The sequence below is a fragment of the Herpailurus yagouaroundi genome, unplaced genomic scaffold (assembly GCF_014898765.1).
Source record: "Herpailurus yagouaroundi ecotype Mexico unplaced genomic scaffold, PumYag 139, whole genome shotgun sequence".
NCBI classification, from domain to species: Eukaryota; Metazoa; Chordata; class Mammalia; order Carnivora; family Felidae; genus Herpailurus; species Herpailurus yagouaroundi.
Window position 1 is genome coordinate 47,312,747 of NW_024412394.1, and position 12,982 is coordinate 47,325,728.

At 35.0% G+C, this 12,982-nt stretch overlaps 1 protein-coding gene across 5 annotated transcripts in view; it reads left to right on the plus strand.

Annotated features, from left to right (window-relative positions):
* The window catches only part of ORC3 (origin recognition complex subunit 3), a 61,877-nt gene that overhangs the window by 38,848 nt on the left and 10,047 nt on the right, over positions 1-12,982 (plus strand). For all 5 annotated transcript variants that reach the window (XM_040474138.1, XM_040474136.1, XM_040474137.1 and 2 more), the window contains one exon: positions 11,934-12,067. In XM_040474138.1, the coding sequence (XP_040330072.1) occupies positions 11,934-12,067 (134 nt within the window). The remainder of the gene's footprint in view (positions 1-11,933; positions 12,068-12,982) is intronic.

Here is a 12,982-nt window from a genome sequence, read left to right on the forward strand (position 1 = left end):
TCAGCCTGAAGCCTGACATGGGTTTCGATCCCACAACCCTGGGATCATGCCTGAGCTGAAATCAAGAGTCAGTACTTCAACTGACAGAACTACCCAGGTGTCCCGAACTTGTGCTTTTTAAAGTAAAATGAGCATTTAGTCAAATATTGACACTACCTGAAGAGGGCTTAGGTATGGATAATTTTAATCTTGCCAGCTTGATGGCATGGCAGGGAAAGTAATCATGGAAAGTGATCTCACCATGGCCCCAACCAGGATGGGTGGAGTTGCAGCATCACTTGGTGAAATGTGAAAGAGGTCACTGCTGAACTTGAGGACCAGCGATGAGGAGGCAGTAGCCTTGATGCCTTACCCCCATCTGAGCTGGCCATGCTCTCATTAGCACGGGAGATCATAAATTTATCTAATATTATATAAATAAGACATCTTGGTGTTGTCACATATTAGAGATCACTTACCACCCTGACAAATTTACCTTTTAAAGTTATAATCATTTGTTTTTCTTGGCTTCACTCATACATACGTTGACTTTTTAGTCTTCCATAAAAATAATGACCACTTGGAAAATGAGGAAAGGAAAATCAAGTGTGAGTTAAGTTTCTGCACACACACTTACAATTTTCCTCAGTGAATATAAATGCTTATATGAAAATATCATAAAGAAGTCTGAGAATTGAATATTTATTAAGTCTTGGCTTCCTCTGGGCCCACAAGAAAAGAACAGATGGGCCTAGTAGGAGGAAAATTCATATTGAAAGCACTTTAGGTCCAGAGACTTAATAATACAAATGTCAGTGATCTAGCAGGTGCAGCTTAAGATAGGAAACTAATTTTATGCTATCTGGAAAAATAACTCCCCATGGAAACTAGATTGCCACTGAAAAGCTCTGTTTTATTTCAGTTTTTTAAATGCCAGTAAGAGATTTCTGTGTACTTCTATATGTCAACCGAGACTTCATTTGCTTTCTATTCAAGTCAACATTCCTGCCTCAACACCTAGTTGATTCTTGCTGAGTTTCCTCTTTAATTTTTGTGATTAGTGATTGTCTTCCTTTTCCAGTTGAATAGTCTTAAATTCATAGATTCCTTTGTCAGAGAGGGGCTTGCTTTTTTCTTTCTACATCTTTTTGGCATCAGTAATCTTGAGGTACAAGTCAAAGGTCAAGAATGCCAATTCCAAACTAGGTTAAGGAAACATGAGCAATAATAGTAATGGTGACAGTCGTAACCACTGTTTATAAAAGCTTGCAGTGTGTCAGGCACTGTGTTAGGTAGGCACTTTCAGTAAACTTTCCTGTCTAATACACAAGTACACCTTTGTGGCAGATACTATTATCCACACTTTACAACTCAGAATACTGAAGCATATATAGGAATTAGAATTTGCCTGAAATCTCTTAGCTGTTGATGGAACCAGAATTCTAATCCAGATCTGATTTCACAGCTGTTGTACCTTCCACTATTCTTGCTAAGATCTAAAGTATGGGCTTGGGGATCTGAGTAAAGCAGAAGCAATAAATAGAAAGTGAAGTTTCAGTCATTTTGCTAAACTGAGGTCAGACACATAGGAATATAAAAAGCATTAAGGATAAAATATGTCAGGTACAGCAAAGACAGGTTAGAGTCTGGGCACTACCAAGAATCTGGGAATGTCCAGAATGGATTTCTTTTCCTTTTGTGCAGATTAGATGTGGAAAAGAAGTCAAGGACACTTGTCAGTTTAGGCATTCTAAGTAGGAATCATCTGAATTTAGGAAACCAGATATTCCCATCACCTGTCTTCAAACAAGTCACATCATGAGAGAAAATAAGATTAAAATGATCACTGAATGTCACTTGGGAAAAAAAACTGAGGTACTGTAGAAACATAGTCTAGAAACATTTCCAGTTTGACTTTTTTTGTTAAGTTCCTTAAAGGCAGTATTTCTCTTGAAAAATCCCTTTTATATGGAAACTGACATGTTTAAATAATCATAAATCAACTTGATGGAATATTTTGTGATCATTGAAAAGTATTTAATTCCTGATATTTGTATGGAACCACAAAAGAATAGCTAAAATAATCTTGAGAAAGAACACAGGTGGGAGGCATCGTTCTTCTTGATTTCAAGCTATATTACAAAGCTAAAATCAGTAATCAAAACAGTATGGTGTTGACATAAAAAAAGACACATAGATGAATGAAACAGAATAGAGAGCCCAGACATAAATTCTTACATATATAGACAATTTATGACAGAGGAGGCAAGAACAGATAATAGAGAAAGGACAGTCTCTTTAATAAATGGTGCTGGGAAAACTGGACCACTTTCTTAACACCAGTCACAAAAATCAACTCAAAATGGATTAAAGATTTGAAAATAGACTTGAAACCACAAAAGTAGAAGAAAACATAAGTGAACCTCCTTGATATTGGTCTTGGCAATGATATTTTGGCTTTGATACCAAAAGCAAAAATAAACAGGTGGGACTACATCAAACCAAAAAGCTTCTAAACAGTAAAGGAGAAACCATCAATAAAATGAAAAGGCAACCTATTAAATGGGAGAAAATATTAGGAAATCATACATCTGATAAGGGTTTAATATCCAAAATATATAAAGAACTCCTACAACTCAATAGAAAAAACAAACAATTGATTAAAAAATGGGCAGAGGAGCTAAACAGACATTTTCCCAAAGAAGACATACAGATGGCCAATAAGTGCATGAAAAGATGCTTAACATGACTAGTCATCAGAGAAATGCAAATCAAAACCTTAATGAGATATGTCCTCACACCTGTTAGGAGGCTCTTATCAAAAAGTCAAGAAATAACAAGTGGTGGTGAGGAATACTTGTGCCCTATTGGTGGAGATATAAATTGGTGCAGTCATTATGGAAAACAGTGTGGAGATTCTTCAAAAAATTAAAAATAGAACTACCATTTGACCTAGCAATTCAATTTCTGGGTGTTTATCTGAAGGAAATGAAAATGCCAACTCAAGATACCAGTGTTCCCATGTTTATTGCAGCTATTCACAATAGACAAGACATGGAAACAAGCCAAGTGCCCATCAATCAAGGAATGGATAAAGAAAAATGCACATATACACACACAGTGGAATATTATTCAGCCATAAGAATTAGGAAGTCCCTCTATAACACTGAACTCAGATACCGAGAACAGATTGGTAGTTGCCAGTGGTGGGGAGGTGGGCAAAATGACTGAAGGTGGTCAAAGAGTACAAATTCCAGTTATAAAATAAAGAAGCCCTGGGGATGTAATTTATAGTATGGTGATATGTAGTATTGCATATTTGAAAGTTCCTGATAGAGTAAATCTTAAAAGTTCTCATCACAAGAAAGAAAATTTATAATTATGTGCAGTGGTGTATGTTAACTAGACTTCTTACGGTGATCATTTCACAGTATATACACATACCAAATCATGTACACGTGAAACTAATATGTCATTTGCTAATTATCTCAGTTTTAAAGTGTATTTACGTGGTATTTGTAATGTTGAAAATATCATATATTCATGAGTGGAAAAAGACTTACAGAATTGTATATCACAGTTATTTTTAAAATGTATGCAGCAGACATTGATGTACACGTGGGGAGCACGCAGTTATGCCTTTCTAAAAGGCCATAATTTGACATGAGTGCAGTGGTTCTGCATGTCTTCCATAGCCTTTCTTCTTTCAGTCAACTCTTGAGCATGAAGACCACATCCCTATGCAGGATATGAGGTGGTTAATTTTTTACCAAGCATGTATTATTATATAAGGATATATTTAACTTAAGACACCATTTGGGAACCAGAAGTAGTAAAAATGGTGCTAACCCAGCAGTGAGCTACGTGAGTACACTGGGCTTCTTGTGGTCAGCTCTGAAAGACCTTAAGAGGAAAAATTTACCTTTCTATTAGAATTTCTAAACAGCCATCTAGAAGTCAAACACTTGACCAAGCATTTTTCAGACTTTTGAAATTCAAAAAAACCTTGCTTCAATAGTAAGGTTTTAAGGGTATTGATAAAATACCCTTAGAGTTTTAACTTACAGGAACATGATGGATCAGCTAGACCTGTAAAGTACTGTGATTTCACATCAGTAGCCATGGAGTGCTATGCAATGATTCTTGGATTGAGAGTAATGAGAAATGTGTCTGTCTTCTTAGGGGAATTTATTCTGCCCCTTGCCCCATCAATTGAGAATTACTTATCTAGGATTATCTCATTTTCTTCCAAATAAGGAAACCAAAGCTGGAAACACTGAGTGACTTTTATGCAGTTGACACAGCTGGAATTTAAATTTGAATCTTCAAAGTTAAGTCTGTTTTTCAGCCCTATTCCAATTATTTGGGAGGTAGTATAAAAGGTAATTTCTGTGGGTTTGTGGCCAGCAGTCCATGTTCAGAGCACACCTCAAATGTTAAAACGAACCAGCCAAACAAGCTTCTGTGGCCTCAAAACCCCCTTCCCATCCTGACACTAGGCATCTTGGCGCAGAGTATAGACATATAAATGAAAGAAGCCACAGTGTCTGGTCTGCTTATCCAAAGTATAACCTTATGAGTTTGCTGGACAAACAGATTTATAAATTGAAGTTGATTGATAGCTACAGGAATTTAGGCTGAAAGAAATTACTCTAATTTCTGAGTAAGGCTTTTGAGTTAAACAGTAATATATTAATAGGTCAGCTCAGCTTTCACTGAGTTAAAAAAAAACATGACCCAAGTAATAATATTAACATTTGATCACTTTAGGTTAGTTGAAAGAGACTAGAGATTTGGAATCTAAATAATACATTGTTTCCTGAATTTGCAGATCAACTTTAGATGAGATTTTAAGATCTAGTTAATGAAAAATAGCACAGCTCCACAGTCCATGTGATGCTTCCTAAATAGCATAATTTAGCTTTTGATGATCTAGATTTGTCTGTGCAGAAGGTATATGAGACTGTACAGTTAAAATGTAGTTTCTTTCTTAGAACAAGGATTGCCAGTCCTGAATCTGCATCATGCCAGGTCCTCCATAGTCATCTGTACACTTGTGGTGAAATCAAAGAATTGAATTGTTGAAGCTCATTCAATAGCAAAAGATGTTGATAGTTGCTGTTTTTAAAGTAATGATTTTCAGGCTTTAGTGTACATAACAATCAGCTGAGATGTATTAAACATGTATACTTTTGCCCTCTCCCCAATGATTCTGAATCCTTTAGAACTGGGGTGTGGTGGACAGAAGGAATCTGCATTTAATAAACACTCCACCGCATTTGGACAGATGGGCCAAGGGACCACACTTTGAGAAACACTGTTCTAGAAAATAAAGGAAGTAAGAAGAAGGTACAAAATTTTGAGGAAAAAAATGAAGCCATTGAAAGAAAAGAAAAGGCTTTATTGGTGGAGAAGCTGGATGGCTTGAGGCAGTCAATCTCAGATTGGTTCCAAAACTGGAACAAGATATTCTACTGCTAATAGTGAATAGTTTGTTTGTTTGTATGTTTTTTCATCTCAGTGGACAGAAAAGATCTGAATTTGTATTTCATTTTTTCTTCACCAAACTTTTAGTGCCTGCTATTTTTTGTTAGAAAACGAGCTGGTAGCTAAGAAATATTAAAACTGTTAAACATTCAGAAATAGCTAATCTTAGTTTGACAACTGTTTTTCTTTTGAAAAAGAAGTATAAATATATAAAATATAGATGATATATAAAAATATTGAAGTATATAATATATCTTTAAAATATATATATATTTTAATTTACTCAAGTTGTTTCTAACTATATGATATAATTTAATTTACCCATTTTGACACAGAAAAGAGCATGGTGTTCCACAAAAGGCACTGTAACTTCCAAGTGCTCCCCTACATGAACCAATTTGTAAATAAAGAAACTATTGTTCACTAAGACCTGAGGTCATGAAACTGTCAGTGCAGGGCCATTGCCTTGTTCATCCTTTCAAAAAATGTTGGGTTTTATTTTTTGATGCTTGATATGTGGAGCCACCGATCTGATTACAAAGATAACCCTAGTTCTTATCTACACTGAATTTTGGCTAAGTGAGAGATGAAGGTGGACAGGTAGGCAATTACAATACAGGGGAATAAGTCTGTGATGTACGACAGGTGAGGTCTAGAGTGCTAACCTCCATTGAGCAGATCAAGCAGTTTCACAGAGGAAGTGGCATCTAACATGAAATATCAAGGTGTGGGAAGAATTATGCATATTTTTGGTTTCTCTTTGACTTGTTACCATATATGATTGCTTTGTTGTGTTGTCTTTGAAGTAGATAATCTCTGTGAATATAGTTTTTTGTAAGCTTTTTTATTCTAGTTTTCATTGACATATATGCAGGTTTGAATTTTTGAGTATTTTTAAAAGCTAATTTATGATAATGTCTGTTTAAAACTTGAGAACTCATTATTTAGAGGATTTTTGCATTAGCCATGGATTGACCAGTTTCTCCTTATAGCCTGTTCTCAATCAGACCTTTATATAATCAGTACTTAGCCAGGAATTATTGGCTTTCTGCATGATGAAGCAGAACACTACATTGCCCTGCAGGATGGTTGTTTTTAATGATTGCCAAATGATTCTCTTTCTGTCTTAGTTAAGGAAACATTTCTATTATAACAACCTATAAAGCTTTTAACACATTAAGTATCATAAGCCTTAAGTTAGTTGAAGATAATTAGCTCTGTTTTGGCATTAATGTGACCTATCTTAATGTGTTTTTTCCTTTCTCTTTAATCTCGTGTGGTGGCTTTCATACTTTATAATTCCGATATTTTCTTTTCAGTTTTATGCCATTTCTTTTAAAGCTGAATGCTAAATGGGATCTCCCTGAGTTCAAAAGCACTGTCTCACTGTCTCTAGTTCCTCTCCTTTCATTCTGTCTTACCTGATTTGGTTTTTGCTCTCTATTAAAACTACTTTGAAGAAGGTCATTGGTGACTTCCCTGTTCCTAAATCTAATGGTCAGTCCTACGTCTTCATTTGTGTTAACCTGTTACCAGCATCAGCACAGTACAGCACTCTTTCCTTAATGACATTCAGGATCCCGAGTCTCAGGTTTCCTCCTACTTTAGTGCATGCTCCTTCTGTCTTTGGTGGTTTCTCTTCTCCTTGACACCCTAACATTACAATGTGCCAGGGCTTAGTCAAAAGCCCACTTTTTTTTTTTTTTTTGACTGCCTGACTGTTATTCCATGTACCTGATTAACATCTCCACTTAGATATCCAATATACATTTCAAAGTTAACATGTTTAAAACTGAATGTCTGATCTTCCCTTTAACCTTAGAATCTTCGTGTAGTCAGTCTTTTTATCCTTCCCATTGTTGAAATCCAAAAACTTGGATTCTGGCTTCAAAATATATCAAGAATCAAACCTCTTTTTGCCACCTTCCCTCACTGGTAACACCTGTCCAAGTCACTATCGTCTCTCATATGGAAAATTGTAAAACTGGTTTCCCTTGCTTCCATACATGTTCCCCCTATGGGTTTTTCTCAAAACAGCAGTCAGCACAGTCCTTTTAAAATATATCATACAATTTCATTCCTTTGCTCTAAACAATTCCATGAACTCCCCTTTTCACTCAGAATAAAAGCCACAGTCTATATAGCAACCCTCTGTGATCTAGCCCTGCAGTGCCTATCTCTTATTTCATTTCCTACTACTTGATTTCTCTTTCCACTCCAGCCATCTTGACCTCTTGTTCTTCTTGAACATGCCAGACATACACTCAGTGTAGGCCCTTTGCATGCATTATTCTCTCTGCCAGGAAAAGTTCTTACAAATACTCTTTTACCTCCTTCACGTGGTTGATCAAATATCTTCTTCTCAGTGAGGCCTAATAATCATTTTGAAATTCAAACCTATCTGCTCCTCCCCAAACTTCCCCCTTAATATTTTTCTATAATAATGTCAAGTTTTAGTATATACATAGTAATATGAGACATAGCGTTTGTTGTCTGTGCCCTACCTCCTCATCCCCCACCCATTAGAATACAAGTTTCATGAATACAGGGGTTTTTGTTTCACTGAGATGTATCCCAAAAGCCCAGAACAGTGGCTGGTATGTAGTAGGCATTCAGTAAGTGTTCACTGAATGAATGAATGGTTTCATGACTCACTAATGGTTGAAACCCATTTTGAAAACTCATTTTGAAACATGCTGGTCTAGTGGCTAGACTCAATCCTTAATTTTCTATTTGGGTGCTATTACAAAAAACTTTGAGGGATAAATTAAAATTTTCATTTTTTAGTTTTCAGTTTTGTTCAATTAGGTTTGGTTTGTCCAAAGTGGAGTCACTCTAATAATAACCTAAGTGAAAACATAACATTGCTTTTTGATATTACCATTCGTGTTCTATAACTTTGAAAGCCAGTCATCTACTGCTAACAGTTTGTACTTCTAGATTTTTTTCTAGGCACCAACAGGTATTAAATCATACTGGATGGGATGTTCTACAACTTGCATTTTTTTGGTTTTGAAATTTGGTTCATTTTTGTTGTGGTAGTTATTTGTTTTGTACCTAATATCCTACCATGGACACTGTGTCTTGAAATGTGGTGCAGCATGGTTGGTAAGAGCATGGATGCCAAGCCAGACTTGGTTCTAATCCAGTCAAATTACCAAATTGGCAATTGCCAGTTACCAGACTCTAGACAGGTTACTTAAGTTTTCTGTGTCTCTGTTCCTCATCTCTTAATGTGGCAATAATAATAACTCATCATATAGTGTAGTAGAGATCAAATTCTGCCAAATACACATGTGCATATATGTTAACTGTCATCACTAGTACTATGTCATTGTTTATCACAGCTACATTATATCTCGTTTTGAAAATGTAACATTTTATTTAATCAGTCCCTTGTTTGATATGTATTTGGGTTGTTTCTAATTCTTCACTGTTACAGTAATCACCAAGGGTAAATGTTCTCGTACATTTGTGTAATTTTCACAAAAATAAATACACATTTAATAGACTTTTGGGGTCTAAAATATAAACACTTTTTCCAACGTACACTTGTGCCAACAGTGTATCAGTATTTGTTTCCCCACACTCATGCTGATGCTGGATATTATTAGGCTTAAATATCATTATTTTCTTCTAGTATTTTATAATTGATGGACTAGTTCTTTCTCCTATCCCCATGCCATACTCACATCTTTATTCTGTCTGAAATAATATTTAGGTAATGATCTATTATTCTCAAACTATTTCCATCTCTTCCCCAGTAATTAGAAGTATTACCTTGTATTATGTACCAAACTCCTATATATTCCTCGATCTCTTTGTAGACTTATTCTCATTATTGACCTGTCCATTCCTATAAAGTGCCATCTGATTTTAATCACTGCAGCTTATACTTTTTAATATATTAATAGCCCCACTGTACACAGTCAAGTATGTACACATTATTCCTCTTTTTAAGTAACAGTTATTTTTCCATATAAATTTTAGGATAATTTTATTGGGGTTTAAACAAATACTCACTGGACTTTTGTTTCAAAAAGTGTAAAAAGTATAGACTTATTTGGAATGAATTTGTATCTTTAAAACTTTAAAATGTCTATTCACTTATTCAGGGTTTTCTTTTTTTGATATGTCTTACATATTTGCTATAAAGTATATTGCTTTGTTTTCTATAGTTTTTGTTGCCATTTTGAATATGTTCTTTTTTTCCATTACATAGTTTAATATAAGATGGATTACATGTACGTGTAAGGTGTCAACACAGGTGTATGTGTATACATGTCTTACATCCACACATCCTTCATACTCTTTAATACTTATGCAGTTCTTTTAGATTTTCCAATCTTATAGTCACATCATATGCAAATAATAAATTTCATCTTCCTTTGTAATGTTTGCACCACTTCTTTTTTCTTTCCTTTTTTTTTTTTTTTTTTGCACCACTTCCTTTTTCTTAATTTGTTGTAGCGACTGGACTGTAGAATGATATTAAATAATAGTGATGATAGCAGGCATATGTTGATTCTGTGTATATATAATTTAATTGAAAAAATTTAATGATTTTATAGGGTTGGTCACATTATTAGCTCTACTTCAAGACTTGTTTTATATTAAACTGGAGAGTACTTGGGAAAGTGTAAGATCTTTTGCTCTTCTGGAAACAAGAACATTACCTTTGGCTAATAAGAAAAAGAGTGATAACTCTCTGAATTCCTGGACGTTTACATCTGAAGTGAAGGATCTACCCCCTCCAACAAATGTCATGTTAAAAGTTATGACTAATAAAGTTTGATTTCAAAATTATATGACATAATGACATTTTTTTCCCTTATATCCTGAAAGTCAATAATAGGCGGGGCTTTGTCTCTGTCAATACTCAGTTTTGTAAGCTGCATCTAGATAGATGCCCAGAAGGGCTGCCTGCAGCCTGGTACGCTTTTTCTCAGGGTGCTGCTGATGTGAGTTACCAGCTTCTGCCCCGCGAGCAAGCCATTGTCAGTGTTTCCTCGGACCCTGGAGATGCTGGTCGTGGCTATTTGAATAGGGCTAACGTTTGTCAGGTATAACAGATTGTTCAAATGTATCTGACTTTGAGTTTAACTCTTTTAAGTTTAACTTCATCTGGGCAATAGAAAGTCAGACATTTTAAGTAATGTCAAATGTAATCAAGAATTAAATGTGTTGGTTTAATTTTCTTTGACCTCTAGCTGCCTTTCATTCACAGAAAAATATTACTAATACTTCAGATAATTATTGTTATAGAAGGAGGAAGATTTTATATTTTTTCTAGGCAAAAGTTTACTTTTGTCCACTCCTACCAGTTTCTGTATTTATCAGTTGTATGACAATTTTTTATTTTTTGGTTGGGGTTTAAATTTAGTTGAAGTAACCAGCTTAATTGCTCAGTAGTCTTAGTCTACTTAGCTTTATATCTTTTTCTGACTTAGTAATATTAGTATTTTTCCCAGATTTTTTATTATGAAAAATGTCAAACATAAGGTAGTTATCTTGCAGAATAGCCTAAATTTTGGATTTGTCTGAGTCCTTCATGATTAATACAAGAACTTTTAATCATAGTAGTCTTCAGTTTTTAGGTCCATTTGCTGAAAATAATTTTTATACTTGTGTCATGGCACTTAATAATTACTAATATTGACCTAATTCCATTTCATTCTGTTACTGAATATGATCTTAGTAGAGAGATCCTATAAGTAAGGGTTCTGAGAATGGGATCCTAATTTTTAGAAGATCTGTGTTGTCTCTGTTTCTAACAGATTTCTTCTGTGGCCTTGAATGCATTATACAACCATTCCACCTGTGCTATATAAAACACACAGAATTGCTTACCTTTTAAAACAATTTAGTGGATTTAATGACTGATGTTTATAAAGCCCATAGAATATGTTAAAATATAGCTAAGATGGTAATAGAGAAATGATTATGATATTTTTTGGTCCTTTCAAATAAGCTTTCATTTAGTTTAAGTGTTGTATCTTCAGCAGACATTTCTGTCTCAGATCTGAAGCAAAGGGACACTAACCTTAAATGCCTACCTACTGTGTGGTAAGCATTGGGCTAGAGTCTTCAAATGCATCTCCTCATTTAATTTTTAAGCCTCCATCTAACCTGTGAAATACATGAATTCTTATTTCCATTTTATAGACCAGGAAACCCAGGGTCAGAGTGGTTTGGTAACTTGCTGTGTACTATAAACCTAGTAAGTGCTGCAATCAGGCTGTGAGCCTGGAGCTTTGTACATTTGTGAGTTGAGCTTTATTATGAGAACTTTTCTAAATACTTCTGAAATGTCACATACATTGAGGAAAATCTCTCCCCCCAAATTTGGTAGCTACTAGTGAAGAATTTATACCATCTTTTTCTGACCAGAAACATTTAATATACAGAGTGTTAAGTATATTAATTTTCCCATTACAGTATGTCTCCTGTCACTGATTATATTCTAGGATGTTGGCAAAGGATGAACTGATGACCATACTTCAGAAATGTTTCAAGGTTTTTAAGTCCTCTTCTGAAAAGCAGCTTGGGAGCACAGCAAAGAGAATAGAGGAGTTTCTGGCCCAGTTTCAGAGTCTTGATGGTGAGAATATAGCATCTTGCCAATTGTACTGGCTATGAAATTTAACTAAATAAAATAACATGGAAAACCCCATTTTCTGATGTTTGAGAGATAAAGAGATAAAGTAGTTCATGGGCAGTCAGCATACCAACCCTCAGAATATCATATCCTGACAATCACAAATAAGACAAGTGGTTCTCTTCCAGATTTGGATTGAACAATGAAGATCATCAAATGGTCAGGAAAAAAAATTCTTTCCAGATGGACAGCTTAGAGGACTTAAATTTACCTTAAAAAAAAAAAGAAATCAAAAAGATTGGAGAGAGTAGCAGGGCATCATAATTAAGGACTCCTTTTAGATGTTTTTTCTTAAGCATTTCATCAAGTTCTTTTAGATTTCAAAAACACTGCATAAATCATTTGTAAGCCTGAAGAATTAATAGCTGTGAACCACTTTCACAAAAATGAGGCTCATTGGTATGCTGATTACCAAAATATGCATGAGGTTTGCTTTAATCTGATTTATAAAAGCTATAATCTTTCAGTCCTAAATGAATGAGGCAGCCTGGCATTCCCATGTTGAGGTGTTGTAATTTCCTTGATTTTGCCTGACCGCCACACGGTCATTTATATTTGCTGAATGCTGCGATGCTTATTGTGTATAAGTAGCCATGTTATGATGCAGCAGGACTTCTCTGTGTTTTCCAGGGGCACCATGGATTGATACTGATCGTTAACTTTTCATGGGCTCTTCTCTTGCTCTCGTTCTAGCACTAAAGTATGGTATTCTTTTGGTAAAACAAACAAAAAGAGTATGGACCCTTTATTTTCCCCTACTTAGGGAAATTTTACTTTGGGAGGTTGAGGGAATGAGGCAGCGTGGTATGTAAGCACATAGATTGGACGTGGCATGATGAAAATACTTCACACTTGGAA